The sequence below is a fragment of the Odocoileus virginianus genome, chromosome 23, assembly GCF_023699985.2.
Source record: "Odocoileus virginianus isolate 20LAN1187 ecotype Illinois chromosome 23, Ovbor_1.2, whole genome shotgun sequence".
NCBI classification, from domain to species: domain Eukaryota; kingdom Metazoa; phylum Chordata; class Mammalia; order Artiodactyla; family Cervidae; genus Odocoileus; species Odocoileus virginianus.
This window is the reverse complement of record NC_069696.1, coordinates 328,462-350,962: the sequence shown is the minus strand read 5'-3', so window position 1 is coordinate 350,962 and position 22,501 is coordinate 328,462. Positions and strand designations below refer to the sequence as shown.

Sequence of the window (22,501 nt, the reverse complement as noted above, 5' to 3'; positions counted from 1 at the left end):
AATACAATGTAAGTGTTTAAAAATTGGAGAAAATTTAGCTGTGTGTTTTTGGCCAAGTCTTATTTGTGAAGTGAGACCACAATTCTTAGTTCATAGGGGTATTATGCAGATTAGAAGTGTTAATGCACATAAAGTATTTTGTGGGATGCCTGGATTTTAGTAAGCATTCAGTAAACATCAGTATCATTGTTAACATTCTCTTGCAAGTGGCATACATAGTGAGTTATTGCTAATCAGTTACTAAACGCCTAGCAGAGCTCAAGGTTATGTGTGTGCTATGCTTTGAATGGTAACTGGGATCTGGTTGCCTTGATTTTCTGACATTCTATTGTATCAATGTGCTTTCAGTTAAACATTGCTCTGTCCAGGGATCCTCTCTCTCTCTCTTTTTTTTCTTATTTATTTTTATTGAAGTATGATGGCCTTCCCTGGTGGCTCAGTGGTAAAGAATCCACCTGCTAATGCAGGAGAAATGGGTTTGATCCCTGGGGCGAGAAGATCCCCTGGAGAAAGAAATGGCAACCCACTCCAGTATTCTTGCCTGGGAAATCCTGTGGACAGAGGAGCCTGGCGGGCTGCAGTCCATGGGGTCACGAAGAGTCAAGACACGACTTAGTGACTTAACAACAACAGCAACATTGAAATATAGTTGATTTACAATGCTGTTAATTCCTGAGGGATCCTCTTTTTAAAGTATGCACTTTCCAAACTGGCATCCCTTCTTCCTTGGCATGGTTTATTTAGGTACAGGAAGGAAATGGCAACCCACTCCAGTGTTCTTGCCTGGAGAATCCCAGGGACGGCGGAGCCTGGTGGGCCGCAGTCTATGGGGTCGCAGAGAGTCGGACACGACTGAAGCGACTTAGCAGCAGCAGCAGCAGCAGCAGCTGCTTTACAGTGGAAGCCTGAGAACAGAGTACAGGCAAGGGTTGGGATCTCTGGTAAAAACATAAGGAAAAGGAGAAATTTTGCAGTCTCAGATTTTCCCTGCCATTCTGTTCGCCTGAGGTGTCAGAGCAGCTTCCCTACCATTAGGGACATTTTTACACAGCCTTGCCCTTAGGTCCCGTGGGGCTTCCACCTTTGAAATCTACTGCACAGCCAGGAAGCAAGCCTGGCTCAGGGCGCCACCTGCTGATAACCTTCCCCTCCTGCACCCTCGGCTGGGATTGATGCTCTTTTTTTTTTTTTGTTTCCCTTTTGGCACAAATTTGTCCTTGCTCAACTGCCCACAGCCCTGAGCACTTCTTGCCCTTCTTCATGACGTCAGGACACCCTGGGAGTTGAAGGCCGGTGAGATTTCACGGTTTATCTTCCAGTGTCCTTGAGGTTTGACACACAGAGTCAATTTTGTGGCAGATGGTGGGACCTGAGGCTTATTCTGTGATTAAAAATTGTTTCTTGCATCGATAGTTGTGCTTTCCCAGTCTGGGGCCGTGGGAATAGGGTCACCACGGTGACCTTGACAGGTGGCGACGGAGGAAGGAGGGGAGGGAAGTGACTCACTGTGCACCTTCCCTGTAGGTTACCAGCTTGAAGTCTCAGGATGTGTTGGACCCTATTTTAGTCACCGGAATTTGTCGTCATTTTGTGCTATTTTCCCCCAAACGCAGATGTGGCTGAGGGATTCGGGGGCAGGCCTCTGTCACCATGGAAACTGTGACGCTGTCCTGCTAGGGGCAGTTTGGAAGCAGGGAGGCCTGGAAGGCTGGGGAAGGCCCCAGATTTGACCTCCACTATTCCTGCATTAGGGCCTTTCTCTAAAACCGAGACCCAGAAAGGGAGGGAATATGCTGGGGTCACAGTGCGCTCCCCGGGAAGAGGTAGAACGATCTGAGCCCACGATCCGCGTGCTCGACTTCCCCACAAAGCCCAGGAAGCCCTCCTAGCTCCATTCTTCTTGAGATTTCCATCAAATAAGTCCTAGCGTCCACGATCTTTTCGAACGCTCGCCTAGTTGACGCTCCGAGACTTCCCCTTTAAGGCGCTCTTCCCCTTTAAGACCCATGACTCCGCCCATTACGCTGCGCCGCATACTTAAAGCCCCGCCCCCCTCCAACAGCTTCCGCAGGGCAGCTGTAGCCGCGCGACGGTCACTACCCCTTTAAGCCCGAGCCCCGCCCCTGGCTCCCCGCCCCCTCCGCTCCCGTCCCCTCCTGCCAGCACCAGGTGCTGGGCCTGATCGTGCGGCTCCGCGCGCGGCGGTGAGCTCTGGGCCCCGAGGGGCGCGAGGACACCTTCCTGGTCTTCCCCCGCCCTTGCGGTGTCCTCGCGGGGCGCGGGGGCGGGGCTTGAGCTGCTACCGGGGCGGGAGAGATGGGGTGCTAGGAGCGCGGGAGGGGTGGGCCAGGACCGGCCGAACAGGGGGAGGGGCCCAGGTGACTTAGGGGGCGGGAATGGACCCCCCGCGGTGCTCGCCGGGCGACCGGGGTGAGGGGGCCTGGACTGACGGCCCCGCGGCGTGCCCCCTCTTCCTTGCCTGGCTAGTGTCCGCGTACAGTTCAGCTGCGGAATGGTCCCCCTTGGTTCCTTGGGGTCCAGGCCCGTCTGTGGGGGGCGGTCGCCGTCCGTCCCGCTGCCTGAGACCGCAGTCGTGGAGGCCGCTGGAGAGGCCCCGGCGGAGCGCGGTAGCCTTTGAGGGGGGCGGCAGAAGGGCACCGGCCTCCCGACTCCTGGCAGAGGTGGGGGCAAGCCGAGAAGTCGCAGTGGCCCGCGGCCAATCACCTGGGACGGACGTCTGCCCGCCTCCCACAGATCCGGGCAGAGTTGTGGGTTGGGGAAGGGTTTGGCTCCTGGACCTCAGTTCCAAACCTCTGCCCATCAGAGAGCCAGCGGTCACCATGGCAATGAGGGAGCTGGTGGAGGCGGAATGTGGGGGTGCCAACCCACTCATGAAGCTGGCCGGGCACTTCACCCAGGACAAGGCCCTTCGACAGGAGGGCTTGAGGCCCGGCCCCTGGCCTCCAGGAGCCCCAGCCTCGGAGTCGGTGAGTGCTCTTGAGGTGGAAACCACAGTGGGGACCTGGGATGGAGGGTACAGATGCACACTTTGGGATAACTGCTTGCTTTATTGTGTTTCAAATAATAGCAGTTACTGCAGAGTCAGCTTTACCGTATTAGGCATTGAACGACTTTGTATAGAGGAAGGCAACCATTTTATAGATGAAGAAACTGAGGCTCAGAGAAGTTTTGTCACTTGCCCGAGGTCATGTGAATGGAAGAGCTGGAATTTTTACCCAGGGCTGAGTTACGGGTCTGTGGTCTTCACTACTGTACCATATCATCTCCCTTTCTTTTGTCTTAGGTCTCTAAGCCTTTGGGGGTAGCCTCTGAAGATGAGGTAAACATACCAGTCTCTTCTGTCTCATTTTTTGTTTGCTCACTGTATTTTTACTTTAAACTTGGCTCACTTGTGTTTCAGTCTGCTGACTTCCCTGATCCAATGAGTTGCCTCAGCTCTCTTGTTGGTTTTTGTTTATTCTTTTTTTTTAAAACTTACTTATTTTTTTAATTGAAGGATAATTGCTTTACAGAATTTTGTCGCTTTACGTATTCTTTGAGCGTTTTCATATCTATGGGTTCTATGTTTCCCTTTCCTTGTGTTTGACATTTGTGTCCCTCGTGGAATGGGCCCCTGTTTCTTGCTGGGTTCGCTTTACCATCTCTCTTCTGACAGTTGGTGGCTGAGTTCCTCCAGGGCCAGAATGCACCTCTCGTATCCCGTGCCCCTCAGACCTTCAAGATGGATGACCTCCTGGCCGAGATGCAGGAGATTGAACAGTCAAACTTCCGCCAGGCACCCCAGAGAGGTGGGTCTAGGGTCTGGTGTTAGGGAGGGGAATCACCGTTTTCTGTGCAGATGGGGACAAGGGGATTTTGTATTTGGAAGCCGCTGATACTGGGGAGCTGAGTTACAGAAGGAGACAAATAGAGTAGAGTTTTTTTTAAAGAATGTGCCTGCCAATGCAGGAGACGCGGGTTTGATTCCTGCATCTGGAAGATCCCCTGGAGGAGGAAATGGCAACCCACTCCAATATTCTTGCCTGGAGAATCCCATGGACAGAGAATCCTGGCAGGCTACAGTCCATGGGGTTGCAAAGAGTTGGAAATGACTTAGAGACTAAACAGAGCAACAACAGAGTTCCTGAGGCCTGATGGAATGATGTGTATTTTCCTCAGTTCTCTCTCTGTCTCTCTCTGAAGCCCCTGGTGTGGCAGACTTGGCCTTGTCTGAGAACTGGGCCCAGGAGTTTCTCGCAGCTGGAGATGCTGTGGATGTCTCTCAGGAGTATAATGAGACTGACTGGTCCCAAGAGTTCATCTCTGAAGTTACAGGTGAGGATTGTCATGGGAAAATCTAAAATGGTTCCTACGGTGCAGTGTTCTACAGTGTCATCCTCATTCATGTTTATTTCTTTTTTTTTAACCCTCATTCATTGTAAGATATAGAGGGATTTCAGCTGCTTATGACCTTTCTGAACTCTTGACTGTTTAATATAGGGCACTGAACCAGGTTTCTCTTAGATGGTAATAGGGAATTGAAACATATTATGCACAGTAGTGGGTTTGAATTGGTTAAGAGACTGTGAGGAGAGAGAGAACAGGAGGAGTTAGGTTTTCTTCTTTATTACCTGGAACTTTATTATTGTAGTTTGGTGGAGAGGATCCACGGATTGGATGGGTGGCAGTGTTGCCTAGCAAGAAAGAGCTGTTCACGGCATCCCTGGGGATTCTGGCATTAAGTTGTCCTGAGCAGGGTTGGAGCCTTGGAAAGTGGAATTGTGGAGTTCAAAGGCCTGAAGTGTACAGTCTTGGTGATGATAATAAAAATTAATAATATTAGCTAATGTTTACTTCGCCATGAGCTAGGCTTTGTTTTAGTGCTTTAAATGCATTGTCCATTTAATCTCCCTGAAAACCCTTGAGGTTGTTACTGTTTTTATTCTTAGTATATAGATAAGAAAACTGAGGCTGAGGGATTAAGTAATTTGCCTAGGGAATCACAGGCTTTGTAAGTGGTGGAGTTGGAATTTGACTCTGGGTTTGAATGATTCCTTCCTTATCCTGTAAATGAAGAGCTACTTTAGAAAAACATGTTGCACCTGTCTTACCTGTTAAAAACTTTGGGAGATCTCTCTCTTCCTCCTCTTGTTTCCTGGAGGCAAGGATATGGAAAACTGGAAAGGAAAGTTGAGCTGTGTGGGATCTGTCTTCATATAAATGCCCTGTTGCAGTAATATTGCTTTGTATGTAGTGGTCCTTCAGGATTTATTGAATGGAAGAGTTGAGATCTGGCAGAAAGAATTAGAGGGAACTGACTTCCTAGTATAGTCCTTCGTGGTATCTGCAGAGGTTTGGTTTCAGGACCCCTGTGAATGCTCAAGTCCTTTATATAAAATTGTGTCATATTTGCATAGAATGTAACCTCCCATATGCTTTAAATCTCTGGATTAATTATGATATCTAATACAGTGCCAATGCTTTATAAATAGTCACCAGCATGGGACAAACTCACATTTTGCTTTTTGGAACTTTTTGGAATTCCCCTGCCCCACCCCCTCTGAACATTTTCCATCTGTAATTGGTTGAAGCCGTGGATGTGGAATCCCTGGACACTAACTGCATAGCATTTATGGCTGATATTTTCAGAGTAGTGATATAGCCTGTTTCTTTGTGGATAAGTAGACTTCAAGTTGAGAGAAGGTTATATTCTTTAAATCTTTACTATTTTCAAGTCCCCATTGTAAGGATTTCAGAATCTAGTTTAAAAGGAAACCATTTTATCTTGTTTTAATGTTGTATTTGGAAATATAGATCCCATGGAAGTTGCAAAAAACATGTACAGAAAGTTTCTGTGTGTCTTTCCCTCTGTTTTCGCCATTGGTCATATTTTACATTTGTTCGTTATATACAATATCAAAATCAGAAAATTGCCATGATCCATGTATCTTATTAGATTTCACCAGTTTTACGTACTTTTATTTGTGTGTTTATAGTTTCATGTTTTATCACGTGAAGATTTGTGTAACTATCAGTGCAATTAAGATTCAGAATTATTCCATTACAACATGAAGCTCATTTTTTAGTCTGACATATTTCCTGATGGAACTCCAGCCCTCCCCACTTATTTGACAATCTTCTGGGCCAAATAACTATCTACTGTGTGATTGCTCAGCTCTAGAGAAGAGAAACATCTTTAAGGGGTTTTGAGTTTAGACCGCCTCAGGTAACATGGTGTGTGGGGTTTACGTGACAGGAGAGATAAAGCTGCCTTTTCATAGGAAGACCAGTGGCCAGAATTAGCAGATGGTGATTGGCGATAGATCTCCCCTTGATGGCAGCAGAAAGGCTGTGGAATAAAAGGAATAACAATCTCATTGTGATGTTTCCACTTTTGTATGGCTTTGCCTTGAGCAGACAGAAATGATGATAGTAGCTAATACTTGTTACTCTGTGCTTTACACTGGCATTATTCCATCTGGTCTTCACAATAATCCTGGTGAGGTAGTTATTATTATCTCTATTTCACAGATAAGGACTTAGAAACTTAGAGGGTTGACTGATTCATGGGGAGGGAGACATGGGGCAGGAGATGCACAGTGAGTCAGTGATAGAGTTGGGATCCGAGTGCAGGTAGGCTGACCCTAGAACCTGCCTTCTTTCTTTTTTTTTTTTATTTTTTAAATTTGATGAATTAATTTGGCTGTGTCAGGTCTTAGTTGCGGCACACAGGCTTCTCTCTAGTCCTATCGAGAGGGCTGCAGAGTGTGGGGTCTGTAGTTGTAGCATGTGGGCTTAGTTGCTGCACAGCGTGTGGGATCTTCATTTCCCGAATCAGGGATCAAACCTGTGTCTCCTGTGTTGGAAGGTGGATTCTTAATGGACCACCAGGGAAGGCCCTAGAACCTGCCTCTGGACCACTGTGTTATTTAGCAAATGTGGAAACTTCCATAGGTAGAGGTAGGAAATTTTGAGTTTTTGACTGTTGAGTTGGCGTTCATGTTTCTAGATGAAATGAACACACACCGAGAATCGAAGTGAGGTGGAGGCTCTGAGTCAGATGTCTGGTATCTAGGTTAGGTTGCTGGGTATCACTCTAGGATCTCCTGACTGTGGGTAGTCCCTCCCACTCAGCAGGCCTTAGTTCGTTCAATCTCATAGGCAAGCAGATGGATCTGGTTTTCTATAAGATTTGCTCAAAAAGCATTGAAGGCCAGGTAGTATTCTTTTGATTATTTTATTTTACATCCTTTGTTGGAGTAGATTCCCAATGCCAGAAAATCCTGAATCTCATGGCCAGTATGGTTAAATACAAAATTATGGCTCTTTGATGATGATGCATCTCTGGGATTTTTTTTTTTTTTTCCTAAACTTCCTCTTGTCCATTGTAGAGTCTGGGTCATTTCGTATTTTTTCTGTCGCTTCTTGTCCTGTAAAGGAGGATTGCACAGAACTGGTGTTCTCTGTAATTTGAGGGGTATTTATGGCCAGAATATGCTTTTGCAAAACACTTCAGCTGAGAGGAAGGCGTGACTGGAGGGTGAGGAGAAAGGACTGGTTACTTTTCAACAGAACAGGATAGGAGTATTACGCATTTCCTTATTAGGTCTCCAGACTTGAGCCAACAGTCTAGCTGGGGCAAAGGAAAGAGAAATGTTGCCTGTAAAAGCCAGTGACGGAAATCAGGATATAAATGTTAGGAGCTCTTGAAATTAAGAGACCAAGTCCATGATCAAAACCGTATCCTTCATTTTATTGCTAATAAGTCACTTATTATTTATGATTAGGTGATATCTGTGAGTCTTGATTTTTTTTTCTTTTTCAGATTTTGGCATTGTTTTCTCAGATGTTGAGATTAGCTTGTTGAAATTATTCAGACAGAGTGTCAGTTCAGTGGAACTGAAAGTTCTGTTACAAATCAGTACTGAGGACAGCTTGCCTCCTTGGTGTTAAAAGTGGTGACAGAGCTTCAGAAGACAGGATGAACATGTATAAGGGCAAGAGGGCAGAGCAGAAGGAAAGAAGACCACAAGCCCATCGTTCACTTCGTGTACTAATTCTAATTTAGGGCCCCTTTAAGTCCTTTAATCTGTCTCTCTCTCTCTTTTTATTTCTGGCTTCAGACTAGTGAAGAGCAAAGTCCTGCAAGTTGAGAACAAGTCCAGCAGCCTCATTTGTTATGTTTATTCTGAGATTGCCTTGGTGCAACCTTTGTCACGAGAGCTTCTGAGACAGTTTCTGGAATTACACTGAAAAATGTAGCTCTCAAAACCAGTCAGAAGTGACAGAAGTCAGAATAGTGTTTATCCCGGGGTAGGTAGTGGTAGGGGCCTGCGGGAACCTGCGAGGGAACTGGAGACTGGTCCCTGCTGTGATCTGGAGTGTGTTCATAGGTAGAAATTAATGAAGCGGTACACCTAAGTCTGGCCCACTCTACATACTTTCATGTTTGTATGTTACATCTCAAAAAAAAAAAAAGATGCAATGGGCAGAGTGGACCCATGCATCTCTAGGTCTGGCTCAGCAGTCTGTTCCTCAGATTCTCTTGGTGGTACATTATGTTAGGATGAAATACGAGCTGCTTGTGGCCTGGAGGGCATGAACTGTATAGACAGAGGACAGACAGAGGCTTGATTAAGGAGTGTGAGCACCCATGTCTCCCCTGGTCTCCTGAGGTCCCCGCGTCACGTCTGAGGAAGCCGGAGCCCCGGCGCCTGCTGTCTTAGTGAGCACTCTTGTATTTCAAACAAAAAGGATTTGGTCCATACCCCTCTCCTGAGCCGCCTTATTTGGTCTCCTGTCCCCAGCTCAGTACACTTGTCCCCCAGGCCCCTGGAGAGTGGGTTGGATATTGAAAACTTGGTAGTGTTTTCTTTTGACCAGGGATGTCTGCGGGATTCTGCCTTGACTTGGTTCATATTCTACCCTCCCTGCTCCCTCGCTGATTGCCCACCCCTCTGCTCTTTGTAGACCCTTTGTCCGTGTCCCCAGCCCGCTGGGCTGAGGAGTACCTGGAGCAGTCAGAGGAGAAGCTGTGGCTGGGAGAGCCAGAGGGAACGGCTGCTGCTGATCGCTGGTGAGTCCAGCCTCTTCTCTTTGGATGGGCCCCGTGGAATGAGCGTTGGACAGTCCCCTCCCTCAACCAACCCCCTGCCTGCTCCTGTGCCCCCCAAGCTCTTCCATCCACATCCTCAAACCTACTTGCAGCCCTTCATTACCTACTCTAAGGCTTCCACTTGTACTATTACCCCAGTTCATTTATGTCTCAAATGTAATTGAATCAAGAACCCTAACTATTGTAACAAGAATTCATAGCTTTATCTGATGCACCTGTTTCCCTTTTATTTGGAGCCTGCTACTGTCTGTTCCTTCTCTCTGTCCCAAAGATGGTTTGGGGAAGAGAGGTAGAAGCGCGTAGCTAGTGCTCTGCCCCTCCTGCCCAGAGGTCCTTCTTTAATGTAAAGCGGAATTCGTGGGTCCTCAACCACGAATGATTGAGAACTCTTTAACTACCGCGGGCGGGGAGTGGGGAATGGTGAGGGCAAGGTAGTGGCAGACCCACGTGTACAGTTAGCGCATCCTCGCCTGTTCCAGGTATGATGAATACCAGCCCGAGGAGGACCTGCAGCACACAGCCAGTGACTTTGTGGCCAAGGTGGATGACCCCAAGCTGGCTAACTCTGAGGTAAGCCGTATCTCACCACTGCTGCTTCATCCGAGAAGTCAGGGGAACCCTTCCCTTACCCCCGTTTAGTTAAAGGAGAAAGAGCTGGGACCCGGGGTCCATTCCTTCCTCTCTGGGGAGCAGAGACTTAGGACCCTGCCTCTTCCCCCAGTCTTGCCCCCAGTTACTCACCTGCTAACCCTCTGTCTTTTGTGCCTTCTCCCATCTTTAGAGCCAGAGATCCCCCTCTCTTTGCTCTCTGCTTTTTCCAGGGTCCTTAGCGTATCTTGTCAGCAATTAGAGGTGGTCCTCAGGGGGAGAGGTCAGTGCAGGCTCCTCTGGGCATGGTCGAGAGGGCACACCGGCAAGGCCTCTCCCAAGTGGCCTGTGTGTATCTCTGTGCCCCAGTTCCTGAAATTCGTGCGGCAGATTGGCGAGGGGCAGGTGTCCCTGGAGTCCGGCGCAGGGTCAGGCCGAGCTCAGGCAGAGAAGTGGGCGGCAGAGTTTATTCAGCAGCAGGTAGGTTCCTGTCACCTCCCAGCCCCACCCCGGAGCTGCTGGTGCCCCCAGCCGTGGGCTCAGGGGTCCCAGAGGGTGAAGGGAACCTATTGCCAGCTTGTTGGGTAGCATCCAGGTCCTGAGTGGGCGGGAAAGAGATTCTGAGAATGTTCTTCTCAGAAGTGCCCAGGTTGTTGCTATATATTGGGTGTTCAGTGGGTAGAAAATTAGTGGTGGTGCTATGACCAGCCTGCTTTGTTACAGGGTACGTCAGAGGCCTGGGTTGACCAGTTCACAAGACCAGTAAACACGTCTGCCCTCGATATGGAGTTTGAAAGAGCCAAGTCAGCCATAGAGGTGAGAACAGCTGGCCAAGTGTGACCAGGCCAGGAGGAAATGCTCCTGTGGAGAGAGTGGGTGTCCCAGCATCAGAGATGATGGACGTTGTATTTCATAATGTTCTGTATTTCATGACGTGTCAGAATTACTTGAGATGGGGCGTGAGTGTGAGTGATAGTCACTCAGTCGTGTCCGACTCTTTGCGAATACATGGACTATAGCCTGCCACGCTCCTCTGTCCATGGAATTCTCCAGACAGGAATACTGGAGTGGGTTGCCATTTCCTTCGCCATGGGATGGTGGGGGTGCCTGTCAAAAACACCAGTCCTGGGCCTCCCAGACCACTGAGTCAGGACCTGGAAACAGCATCTGGGAAGAATAGCAAAGGAAAGCTTTTCAGTGATCTGAGACATGTGGGAAAGGAAGAGCTCCTGCCACAGGGAGCCCGTCGTAGTGGCACTGAGAGCGGGTTGAGGTGGTCACAATGGACCTTCTTCCCTATCTACCCTCCCTCCCTTACAGTCTGATGTCGATTTCTGGGACAAGTTGCAGGCAGAGTTGGAGGAGATGGCAAAGCGTGATGCTGAGGCCCACCCCTGGCTCTCTGACCATGACGACCTCACGTCTGCTTCCTATGACAAGGTGAGAAGTAGCTGTTTTCACGTCGCAGGGTTTCCTTCTTTTATTGTCTCTCCTTTAATCCTGAATTTGAAGGGTATCCACATTTAAATAATCATTTTCTTGAGCCCCCTTCCATGAAAAGGAAGCCTGGATTACTCCCTAGCATTCTAAGTCACTTCAGTGGTGTCCAACTCTTTGCAGTCCCATGGACTGTAGCCTGCCAGGCTCCTCTGTCCATGGGATTCTCCAGGGAAGAATACTGGAGTGGGTAGCTATTCCCTTCTCCAGGGGATCTTCCCGACTCAGGGATCAAACCTGCGTCTTTTAAATCTCTTGTATTGGCAGGTGGGTTCTTTACCATTAGGGTCACTCTGTGTTCTTCTCCAATCATTGAAAGTATTCTTTATTCTTGGGATATAAAAGTTAATAATAACAATTATAAGTGACATAGTACCTGAAATAGAGGTTTGCACATGATGCGTTAAGAGCACAGAAGAAGGAGCTCTGCTTTGGAGGTTGGTTGAAAGCATTTTAAGAATATTGATAGCTCCTTTGGTAGAAAATGTTAGGTAGTAGGCCATCTCTGCCCTCCAACTTAGTATCTCTTTACTTATTGTTTTAAAAAATTAATTTATTCTTTTGGCCACGCTGCAGGGCATGTGGGATCTTGTTCCCTGACCAGGTCCGTTGCACTGGAAGGTGGACTCTCAACCTCTGGACTGCCAGGGAAGTCCCCACTTGTAGATTCTTGAACCCTGTTTTGACATCATTGATACCTTGGGTGGGATATTGCAAAATTAGGATTAGAAGCATTTGAATTGATGTTCCACAAAAATATGCTAAACTTTATTATCACATATGAACAATCCAGATTTTATCTGCCTTTTGCTGTTATTGAATTATATGTCAGTAGTAGTGTTTTTTTCTTTTTTTTTTAAGATGTGGCTCTGACTCTGTCAAGTAAATTCATGGGTCTCTGAATGTAAATTTTTTTATTCATGGTCCTTAAATTTGCAAGACTACAGCTATACCTTGAGCAGCTATTGTAGACTGTTAAAATGAAGGAGAAAATTCTGTGATGGGATATACTCTACTTAGTCGTGATCCTGTTTTTGCAGTATGATTCTATGAAAGTTTGAGCAGACCAGACAGTGGATCAGGCCGAATGATTAGACTTTTTAGGCTGTAACAGTGATCCCAAGCGTATCCTGCATCTTGTAGGTTGTTATGGGCTTCCCTGGTGGCTCAGTCAGTAAAGAATCTGCCTGCAACACAGGGGAACCAGGCTTGATCCCTGAGTAGGAAAGCTTCCTGGAGAAGGAAATGGCTGCCCACTCCAATATTCTTGCCTGGAGAATCCCATGGACAGAGGAGCCTGGCGGGCTACATGGGGTCACGCAGAGTTGGACATGACTTAGTGACTGAGCAACAACAACATCCCAAGTCCATCTCCTGTATGCTGTGTTTCTTAAATCGCCATTGTAATTGTTTAAATTTTATCTGTCACAGATAATTTGCATCTGTGATGGCTTACAGTGGTTCAGAACTTTGCTGGCAGGATTTAAGCATTTCTTGTTCTTGAGCTCTTTCACAATGATAGTGAAGAAGGGCCTCCTTTATGTCCTTATCTCATAGTTTTATTCTGATTTGTCCTTAACTGTATTCAGAAAGGGACTTGCCCTGTGTTTTGCATCTTGCTTTCATTCTGGTGTGTTTTGTAGTGGTGACCCCTGCTCTCCTTAAAGGGAGCGTTTTGTTCCCTTGTCATGGTCACATGCTTCCTAGGAATCCAGTTTACCTAACACCTCTCTGCTGCGTGGACGGCCCCAGGACAGGACTCAGGACAGTATCATCCTAACCCCTCAAATGAGAACACCTCTGCTAGAACAGGACGTGATTCTGAAGCCTTTAATGCCCTCAGGATATTGGAATTTAACTTTCATTTACTATTTATTGCTGCGTGGACAGGACTGTCCACGGACAGTCCCAGGACAGGACTCAGGACAGTAGCATCCTAACCCCTCAAATGAGAACACCTCTGCTAGAACAGGACGTGATTCTGAAGCCTTTACTGCCCTCAGGATATTGGAATTTAACTTTCATTTACTATCAGGTACAGATTAATACTAATAACTTTTAAGAATGAAATTGGAGAATAAATTAAGTTTTTCAAAGTGCTTGAACACATACTATCCTGTCAGTGCGCACAGGACTCTGTGAGCTGGGTGAGAGTTGCATTTGAATAGTAGAGCCTCAAATCACATTTCCTTTATATATTATCTCACTATTGCAAGATAACAAGCAATGCCCTTTGACTAGCTAAAGAGAGCTTATCTCATACCCTAAGCAGATCCTGTTAAGAAATGTGCTCTGTCCAGTGCTGAGGAGTCAAGGATGTGGAAATATCAGCCGATAAAGACTTCCTAAAAATAAGTTTAATTGCAGTGTGGATCAGAGTTTGCCAGGCTTTCCAGCTGCTGGGAGCAGGGCAGCAGCGTGGGCACAGTGCGGGATGACTTCACTGTGGTCGCGGACAGCCTGCTTCGTGACATGGAGGGTTTGCCAGCGTTTCTCCAGATCCCTTCGTGGAGGCCCTCTGCTTCCTCTCCATCTTTTTCCTGCCTTGGTTGTCATCTCATTCCCGCTGCTCCATAGCAGCTCCATCTGAGATTGCTCCTTCTGAGACCTGGTCTCACCTGGCTCCTCTTCCTTGTAGGGATACCACTTTGAGGAGGAGAACCCCCTGCGGGACCACCCCCAGCCTTTCGAGGAGGGGCTTCGGCGGCTCCAGGAGGGGGACCTGCCCAATGCCGTGCTGCTCTTTGAGGCGGCCGTGCAGCAGGACCCCAAGCACATGGAAGTGAGCGGCTCCTCCTTCTGACCTAATTAGAGAGAGCTCTTCAGTCTTGAGGGAGGCCCTGAAGCGGGTAGTGCACAAGGGTTAGGGTCTGGGTCACGGCCTGGGGTGGGGGCCTGGGAATGAGATGGTGAGTCTGTGGGGAGCCAGAGGAAGGGACAGTGACTACACGGGTGATGAAATCTGGCACCTTCTGTCTAGGCTTGGCAGTATCTGGGAACCACCCAGGCAGAGAACGAGCAAGAACTTTTAGCCATCAGTGCGCTGCGGAAGTGAGTACTCTGAAAGGGGGGCGTGGGTGGGGGAGGGGTGGGGTGGTCTTGGAGCTCTGGAAACAGCATTTAGAATGACAGGTCCTGGTCTTCTTTCTGGCCACTAATGAGTGTTTTCTCATGATGAAACTCTAAGGTTTGGAGTGAACTTGGGAATAACTGTCTCTATTCCCTCCCCAGCTTTTGGTTTTGTCTGGGGGACGCTGGCTGGTTCCTCAGCTGCTGAAATGTCCCCTTTCTCAGATCTGTGACTTTATTAATAACCCACCAGTAGGGGATTCCTCTGCATCTGAATGGAGGGAGTTGGCAGGTAACTCTCGGCTTGGATTGCAGGGTTGCTGAGACCAGCCCTGTCCCTCTCGGTCCAAACAGGTGCCTGGAGCTAAAGCCAGACAACCGGACGGCCCTGATGGCACTAGCAGTGAGCTTCACCAATGAATCCCTGCAGCGGCAGGCCTGTGAGACCCTGCGAGACTGGCTACGCTACACGCCGGCCTATGCCCACCTGGTGGCACCCGGGGAGGAGGGGGCCGGTGGGGTGGGCCTGGGCACCAGCAGGCGCATCCTGGGGTCCCTATTGTCCGAGTGAGTGAGGGGCTTCTGGGGTGGCGGGTGGTGACCAGGGAGAGGGAGGACCCAGACAGTGGGAGTTGGGGTAGATTGCTGCTCAGTTCTGGGGGGATGGGAGACTCAGGGTTGGAAGGAAGGAAGGGTGCAGGTGGACGGATGCTTTGTGGGTATGTGATGGGTTAGTGAAGAGAGTGCTGGGAATATAGACGTATCCATCCACCTGCATTTCTGCATCTTTGTCTTCCTCACCCAGCTCCCTGTTTCTTGAAGTGAAAGAGCTCTTCCTGGCGGCTGTGCGCCTGGACCCAACATCCATCGACCCTGATGTGCAGTGTGGCTTGGGGGTCCTCTTCAACCTGAGCGGGGAGTATGACAAGGCAGTGGACTGCTTCACCGCTGCACTTAGCGTCCGCCCTGATGTGAGCATCTGGGGAGGAGGGGAGAGAGGCCCCGATTCTGTGCCCCAGGGAGGAGTCATTTGTTGGGACCTTCAGTGTCACGGGTGTCTCCTTCTGGTTCTGCGTCCTGGCTTCCTTGGGAGAATTGGGAAGGGAAGGGCAGGGAGTCCAAGCTCATCTGGGCTTAGGGGAGTCTGCAGGAGTGAGTGGTTATGTCATGATCTGTGGAGATAGGAATGGGATCATAACATGCTAGAGAAATAGAGTGGGGAACCAGGGGAGATGGGGCAGAGTTGGATGTGAGCCTGGCTGGTGTTTCTAACCCTTGGCCATCCCTGTCTTAGGACTATTTGCTGTGGAATAAGCTAGGGGCCACCCTGGCCAATGGAAACCAGAGTGAAGAAGCAGTAGCTGCATACCGCCGGGCCCTTGAACTCCAGCCTGGCTATATCCGGTCCCGCTACAACCTGGGCATCAGCTGTATCAACCTTGGGGCCCACCGGTAAGAGTATCTGCTGAGGAGGGAATGAATGAATGAATGAGTGAATGAACAAATGAATGAATGAGTGAACGAATGAATGAATGAGTGAACTAGTGAATGAGTGACTGAGTAAATGAATGAATGAGTGAACAAGTGAATGAGTGAATGAATTAACTCCTCCCTGCTGTGGGCCCTGGCTCCTCCTCCTCTGATCTGTTACTTGACTATCAGGCACAGCTTGCTTTCTCCCCTCACCCACTGACCTGCCTCCTTCCCTGGGTTATCCTCTCACCAGCTCTCATGCTTCTGCCCTGCAGGGAGGCTGTGGAGCACTTTCTGGAGGCCCTGAACATGCAGAGGAAGAGTCGGGGCCCTCGGGGTGAAGGGGGCGCCATGTCAGAGAATATCTGGAGCACCCTGCGTTTGGCCTTGTCCATGTTAGGCCAGAGCGATGCCTACGGGGCAGCTGATGCCCGGGACCTGCCCACCCTCCTGGCGATGTTCGGCCTGCCCCAGTGACAGTGGGACGGGCTGCCCTGCGAGTGTCTGCTTGGAGGGGTCCCTGCTCTGGACATGATTCCCTCTCCCCAAATGGGCCTACCAAGGGGGCGGGCTGATGACCACAAGTGGTACCGCCTCTCAGGGGCCACCTCTGCGTAGGGTGGGTAGTCTGCATTCTAGTTCCTGCATAATTGTAGGAAAAGGAGCTATGTCATTGGAGCCCTTGGTAATTCAAGGGCTGTCTGTCCAGCTCCCTATCTCTGCTCATCATGCCCTTTCTTGGTGCTGCTTTTTGGTTAGGACCCAAAGATAGAGGGTAACTGTTGTCATCAGCTACCGTTTCTGAAGGGTATGCCACATTTGTAACATCTGTCCTCCCCCGACCTTTCCCAGGAATTGATAATCACGCAGCCTCTTCAGGCAGTGGTGTGGGTCCTACCGAGCACCTCTGTGATGACCGTGTCTAGGGTGGCATGTGAGATTGAAGTGTTGATCTGGCTCAGCGGAGCCGGGGTTTTAGGGGTGCTTGTGGTTCTGTCGTCCTTGGATCTCCCCTGGCTGCAGCTTGGGTTTCCTGGTTGCTGCTGCACACAGTGATGGGCATCATTGTGGGAGGGGTCTTCAGGGGCTGCCGGGGTCAGTTGCTGCAGAGTGTTTGGGTGGGGGGAGTAGGGAGGAAGGCTTGTTGTAGACTGAGCCTCAAAGGGACCAGATGGGCTCAGGTCCAGGGCTCTGGTCTGGGGCCTGGGGAGGGAGGACAGAGTAGGTGGGATGAGGACTGTCCTGATTGTGGCCATCCCCCTCCACTTAGAATGACCTGCGAGTCAGAATTGAGCCAGCTCTTCTGGAAAGCCAGTTCAGAAATTGCCACCTTGCCAGATCCCCAACAAAGAGGGGGTTCAGCTTTACCTTGAGCCTCTGCCTGCCTTCTTCCCCTGTACCACCTCCCCAGGGGGAAGGTGAGCATGGATTCTGCCAGGAGACACACTCACCCCAGAAATGCCTGAGGTGGCCACGAAGCCGCTTGCCTTGTCTTCAGTAGCTAATGACCAGAGAGATTTTTTTTTTTAAAGTACCATGGTCCCAAGGTTCCATCCTGAAATTTATTTTTCTTTGTATGAATATGTGTAAATGATTTAAAAAATAAAGCTGTAAAATATTTGTATGAAGAATAAATGAAACTGACATAGCTTTGAGTCCTGCTATTGGGTGTGCAGTTGGTGTGGTGGGAGGGGAGTTGCTGTTTGGAAGTTGGTGTTCAACAGTTTTTCTCTCTTCATCTTTCAAATTCTCACTGGAACATTGATTATCCAGCATCTACCTAATACATGGGAGGTACATGAATGAGATGGTCAGGGTCCCTGTGTTCGTGGTGCTGATGGTTTAGCAGGAGAGACAGGTGTTTAGCAATCATGCATTTTTTACTTGTGTTACTTCAATACAGAAAAATATGGGGTACAGTATAATTGCTTGGTATTTTTTATTACAAATTATTCCATGGAAGAAGTCTTTCTCAATGCTTAGGGCATTGAAATGCCAGCATTTCAATGCTGGCTCCACCAGGTTTTATCAGAAACTAGAGACATATCAAGATGGGTCTCTATCCTAGGGAAAAATTTTAAAATATACATTTTTATATTTGGAAGTAAATGTCTGTGGCCATGTTAGAATTTGAAATGTCTAAAAGAGAACTGGTTCAGTAATCCAGACAGTGAAATATTATTTAGCTATTTAGTTATATTTAGGGAACAATATCCAATGACAAAGCTAACAATATAATGAGAAAGCAAGGTTAGCAAACTTTTTACAAGTTATCTCAAGAAGAAAATGCATTGAAAAGAGAAGAAATTCCCAATATGTTAAATGTGTCAAGATTGTGAGCAACTTTTGCCCTGCTTTGTCATACTTCTCTGTAATTTACAAATTTCCTTAGTGTATGTGTAATACTTTTATAGAAAAAAAAAAAAAAGACAACATTATGGGGAGGACAGCATCTGTTGCTGGCACCTGGGTCTCTGAAGGGCAGTGGGGCACGGCCCACAGTCCTGGGAGTGGGCTGGGCAGGCTGATGAAGAAGTTTGTGGTGTGGAGATAAGGAGAAATGTCTGGCAGAGTAAATAGCCTAGGAGTTGAGTTAACTTCTGGTTTAAGCAAAATCTCCAGGTTGATCTGCTCTGCTTTGTGTTTGACAGCATGAAGATGTCCAAGTGGATGCTTTTTTCATCAGGGCCAGATGCATCTTGAGTCCACATCAAATTCAGTCAGTATTTATTGAGTCCCCATCATGAACCAGATGCTTTTGGGTACCAGGGATCAATTCACAAGGCAGACAAGGTCCCCGCTCTCACGGCTAATGTACTAGTTGAAGGAGTGACAGAATAAACAAGTAAATAAGAAAACCTCAGGGACCTCTCTGGTGGTTCAGTGGCTAAGACTCTATGCTTCCAGTGCAGGAGACTTGGGTTTGATCCCTGGTCAATGAACTAGATCCCACAAGCTGCAACTAAAGATTTCTCATGCTGCAGCTAAGACCTAGGGCAGCCAAATACAATGCACAAATGAAAACCTCAGTCAATGTGCTGTGAAGAAATAAAGTCACACGTTGCACTAGAGAGTACAGTGGAGGCTTTGTGGGGGCAACGTTAGATAGTGTGGTCAGGGCAGGCATTGGTCGTGAGGTGGTCTGAGCGGGAGGAGCCAGCGGTGGGGGCTGCAGGAGGAGCCAGTGGTATGGGAGTTTCTGGTGGGAGCCTGGTTGAGATCCCAGGGGGAATGACAAAGGCTCTGATCCGAGGCTAGAAGAGCCCCATGCAGTCCAAAGGGAAGGAGCTAGAGTGTAGCGAGAGGAGTAGCAGACGGTGGAGGTGGTCAGGAGCATGATAACTGGGCTCTTCTTAATTATGGTGGAGAATTTCAATTTTATTCTAAATTCCACAAGAAAACGCTAGAGTTTTAAGCAAAAAGGTGACATGGTATGATTTAGTTTTAAAATCTGGGAGCTTCCATGGTGGCTCAGTGGTAAAGAATCCGCCTGCCAATGCAGGGGACACGGGTTTGATCCCTAATCTGAGAGGATACCACATGCTGCAGAGCAACTAAGTCCCTGAGCCACATCGATTGAGCCGGTGCTGTTGAGCCCAGGAGCAGCAACTACTGAAGGCTGCGTGCCCTGGAGCCCGTGCTCCCCACTGAGAGAAGCCACTGCAACGAGAAGCCCGAGCACCACAGTTAGAAAGTGGTGCTTTCCACAACTAGAGAAACCCTGTGCAGCAATGAAGACCCAAGACAACCAAAAATAGTAAATAGATAAAAAAGACAGCTCCGGTTGCAGGCTCTAGGCTGGAGATGGCGTAAGGATAGGGATGGGTGGCAGAGAGATGTAGGAAACGGGACGGATTTTGTAGGTACAGCTGTTAGAACTTGTTGCTGGACTGGATGTAGAGGGTGAGGGCAGGAAGTGAAGGCTGACTCCTTGGCTTCTGGCCTCAACAACTGCAGGAATGGTGTTGCCCTCAACCAAGAAAGGGGAAAATGGATGGAGCATGTTTGGGAAGGAAAATACCAAGTTCTATACGGAACATGTGAGATGGGAGGCAGAGATCTCTCCAAGTATAGATATCAAGTACTGATAGATGAATTGTATATGTAAGTCTCGGGAGAAGTCAGGGCTTGGTATATAAATTTGAGAGTCTTATTATTTATATAGATGGTGTTTAAAGCCCCAAGACTGGATATGTTCGCCTAAAAACTTCATCTAATTTCTCCATCCCTACTGGCTTTTTTAGGCTTTCCTGGTGGCTCAGTAGTAAAGAATCACCTGCCAGTGCAGGAGATGTGGGTTCAATCCCTGGTCCATGAAGATCCCCTGGAGAAGGAAGTGGTGACCCACTCCGTTTTCTTGCCTGGAAAATCCCAAGGACAGAGAAGCCTGGCGGGCTAAAGTCCATGGGGTTGCAAAAGAATCAGACACGACTGAGCAACTGAACAAGAACTGGCTCTTTCATTTCATTAAATAAGCATGCTCAATTATTTCTCATGCTAAATGGAACAAAAACCGAACCGATCCCCTGATCAATCAGCCAAACAAAATAATCTTTTCTCAGCCATGAATCTCCCCACCCCCAGCCTGGCCCCTATCTCAAGAAGCCAAGCTCTTTCAGGAACCATGCTGAGTCTGATGGAGCAGGGTTTGCCTTGACCATCAAAGGTGTTGCAGAGGACACTGACAGATGACGAGTTGCTCCCTGGTGACTGGGGGTGTTGCATGCTCGTTGGCCCTGACTTTATTTACATGGGCTAGGAGGAAGGGGGGAGAGTATTGGAACAGAGCTCGTCCATGGCCAATTGATAAGAGAGTCAGAAGAGAACTCCTCAAACCACACACAGGATTCTCAAGAAACTGTCAATAAAGCACAAAAGGACTTCTTTGGACTAATAACATTATTTTTTTAAAAAAATTTATTGGGGGTAGAGTTGATTTACATTGTTGCCTTAGTTTCTGTGGTACAGCAAAGGGAATCATTTATTCATATACATATACCCATTTTTTAAAAGATTCTTCCCCACGTAGATCATTACAGATTATCGAGTAGAGATCCCTGGGCTACACAGTTGTTTAGTTGCTCAGTCATGTCTGACTCTTTTGCAACTCATGGACTGTATCTTGCCAGGCTCCTCTGTCCATGGGATTCTCCAGGCAAGAATACTGGAGTGGGTTGCCATTTCCTCCTCCATAGGATCTTCCTGACCTAGGGATTGCACTCATGTTTCCTACATTGGTAGGCAGATCATTAACCACTGAGCCACCAGGGGAGCCCAAATACAGTAGACGCTTAATACTTAACTATTTTGTTTATAGTAGTGTGTACATGTCCATCCCAATCTCCCCATTTATCCTCCCCCTTTGCCCCTGGTAACCATAAGATTAATAACATAATTTTCTAAGTGAAAATGTAATAGAGAAACAAGAGGAGGATGATCACTACTGAGAACCAAACTGATGGTCTGAAAAGCAAGCAAAAACTGTAGAAAGTTATAAAAAAGCAGACATAATAATGAGGGGAAAGACAAGGGATTGGGACGACAGATCTAGGAAATCTAATGTGTAAAACTTAGAAATTGCAAAAGAAGAACAAATGAATAAATAAATTAAATGAAAAATGAAAATTATCCTGGGGCTCATGGCTCAATTAAAAAGCTCTTCCAGGATCCTACTAACCCAACTGACACTAGGAAGCACAATTTTTAATTAATCTTAATTAATCTTAAAAGCTATACTGAGCCCCATATAAGATTAATTGAAAATTGTGCTTCCTAGCATCAGTTGGGATGATGGTAGGATTCCGAATAGCAGAGGCTGTTTGGAGACGCTTAATCATAAGAGCAAGGCAGCCATAATTCCTGTAATAGATGGCGAGGTTGGAGTGGAAATCAGACAATCCTGACCCATAGGAGACTAGGACAATGACTAACAGACCGTAGCATTCCATGGAGTGAGTGGTGGATAGTCCAAGAGAGTATTGCAACAGGCTAACATCAGATGCTGCCATGGAAAAGCATGATCCTGTGACCAGGTTCAAGGTCTCAGTTATTGATTGAAAGGAAAGCTACTTTCTTTTGAAAGGAATTCTGCAATGCTACCACAAATACATTCAATAAATATTCTCCAAATCCTCTCTGAAGAGGCCTATGGCTGTATATCAGAGTACTCATACACTAGACAAAGGAAAACACCCAGATTTTCAAGGGACCTAAAATGCCATCAGTGACCTTGCCTGGTAAACTGAGGAGTAAATGGAAGCCGGGAGTAAATGGAGTTGGGACCCAAATCTTCCTCCTAGTGGGTCTAATGTGTTTCTTTCAACATCTAGCTTTTCCTGACTAATGCAATTAGGTAATAACTAAAACCATCCTCCTCTCTAGTTTCCCAGATTGGAAACCTTCCTTCCCAACATCACTCCCACATCCCATCAGTTACTAAATTGTAACTGGGCCTTCCTTATTCATTGTTTAAAATGATCAGTTATATAACTCTTGCTACAAAGACTTCATTCAATTTAACATAAAATTTATGAACACAATCAAGAAATTCCTTTTAACTTCTTAAGAATGTTATCAATGGCATTGAAACTCTGTGCTTCCCTCTATTTTATCTCCCTGCCTTTTCCTCTGAAGTAACCACTATCCTACTTCTTACAAAATAATTTTATCACACATTTATCCTTCTCTAAACAGTAATGTGTTTATTTTAGAGTTTTCTAAAAATGATATTCTTGCCTAAAAATGATATTAGCTTGCCTT

The 22,501-nt window shown here is 47.5% G+C and overlaps 1 protein-coding gene across 5 annotated transcripts; it reads left to right on the top strand.

Annotated features, from left to right (window-relative positions):
- Nucleotides 1-1,270: 1,270 nt before the first annotated feature.
- Nucleotides 1,271-17,397, top strand: PEX5 (peroxisomal biogenesis factor 5). Of its 5 annotated transcripts, none has more exons than XM_020878722.2 (16): nucleotides 1,271-1,293; nucleotides 2,825-2,987; nucleotides 3,305-3,340; nucleotides 3,677-3,809; nucleotides 4,204-4,335; nucleotides 8,971-9,076; nucleotides 9,595-9,685; nucleotides 10,073-10,183; nucleotides 10,427-10,519; nucleotides 11,024-11,143; nucleotides 13,839-13,982; nucleotides 14,181-14,251; nucleotides 14,624-14,836; nucleotides 15,075-15,240; nucleotides 15,564-15,721; nucleotides 16,018-17,397. In XM_020878722.2, the coding sequence occupies exons 2-16, from the start codon at nucleotides 2,841-2,843 to the stop codon at nucleotides 16,217-16,219; spliced, it is 1,923 nt and encodes a 640-aa protein (XP_020734381.2). In that variant the 5' UTR covers nucleotides 1,271-1,293; nucleotides 2,825-2,840; the 3' UTR covers nucleotides 16,220-17,397. The 5 variants fall into 5 exon arrangements, with proteins under 5 accessions (XP_020734381.2, XP_070309178.1, XP_020734382.2 ...); XM_020878723.2 differs by lacking the exon at nucleotides 1,271-1,293 and adding an exon at nucleotides 2,065-2,204 and having other exon boundaries at nucleotides 11,048-11,143; XM_020878721.2 differs by lacking the exon at nucleotides 1,271-1,293 and adding an exon at nucleotides 2,067-2,204.
- Nucleotides 17,398-22,501: the final 5,104 nt, after the last annotated feature.

Excerpts from the sequence above, each read along its gene's own strand:
- PEX5 (XM_020878722.2), top strand. The coding sequence starts at position 2,841 with ATGGCAATGAGGGAGCTGGTGGAGGCGGAATGTGGGGGTGCCAACCCA. Across the intron at positions 13,983-14,180 it reads AGGACCCCAAGCACATGGAA|GCTTGGCAGTATCTGGGAAC; the intron begins GTGAGCGGCTCC and ends CCTTCTGTCTAG. Across the intron at positions 15,241-15,563 it reads CACTTAGCGTCCGCCCTGAT|GACTATTTGCTGTGGAATAA; the intron begins GTGAGCATCTGG and ends TCCCTGTCTTAG.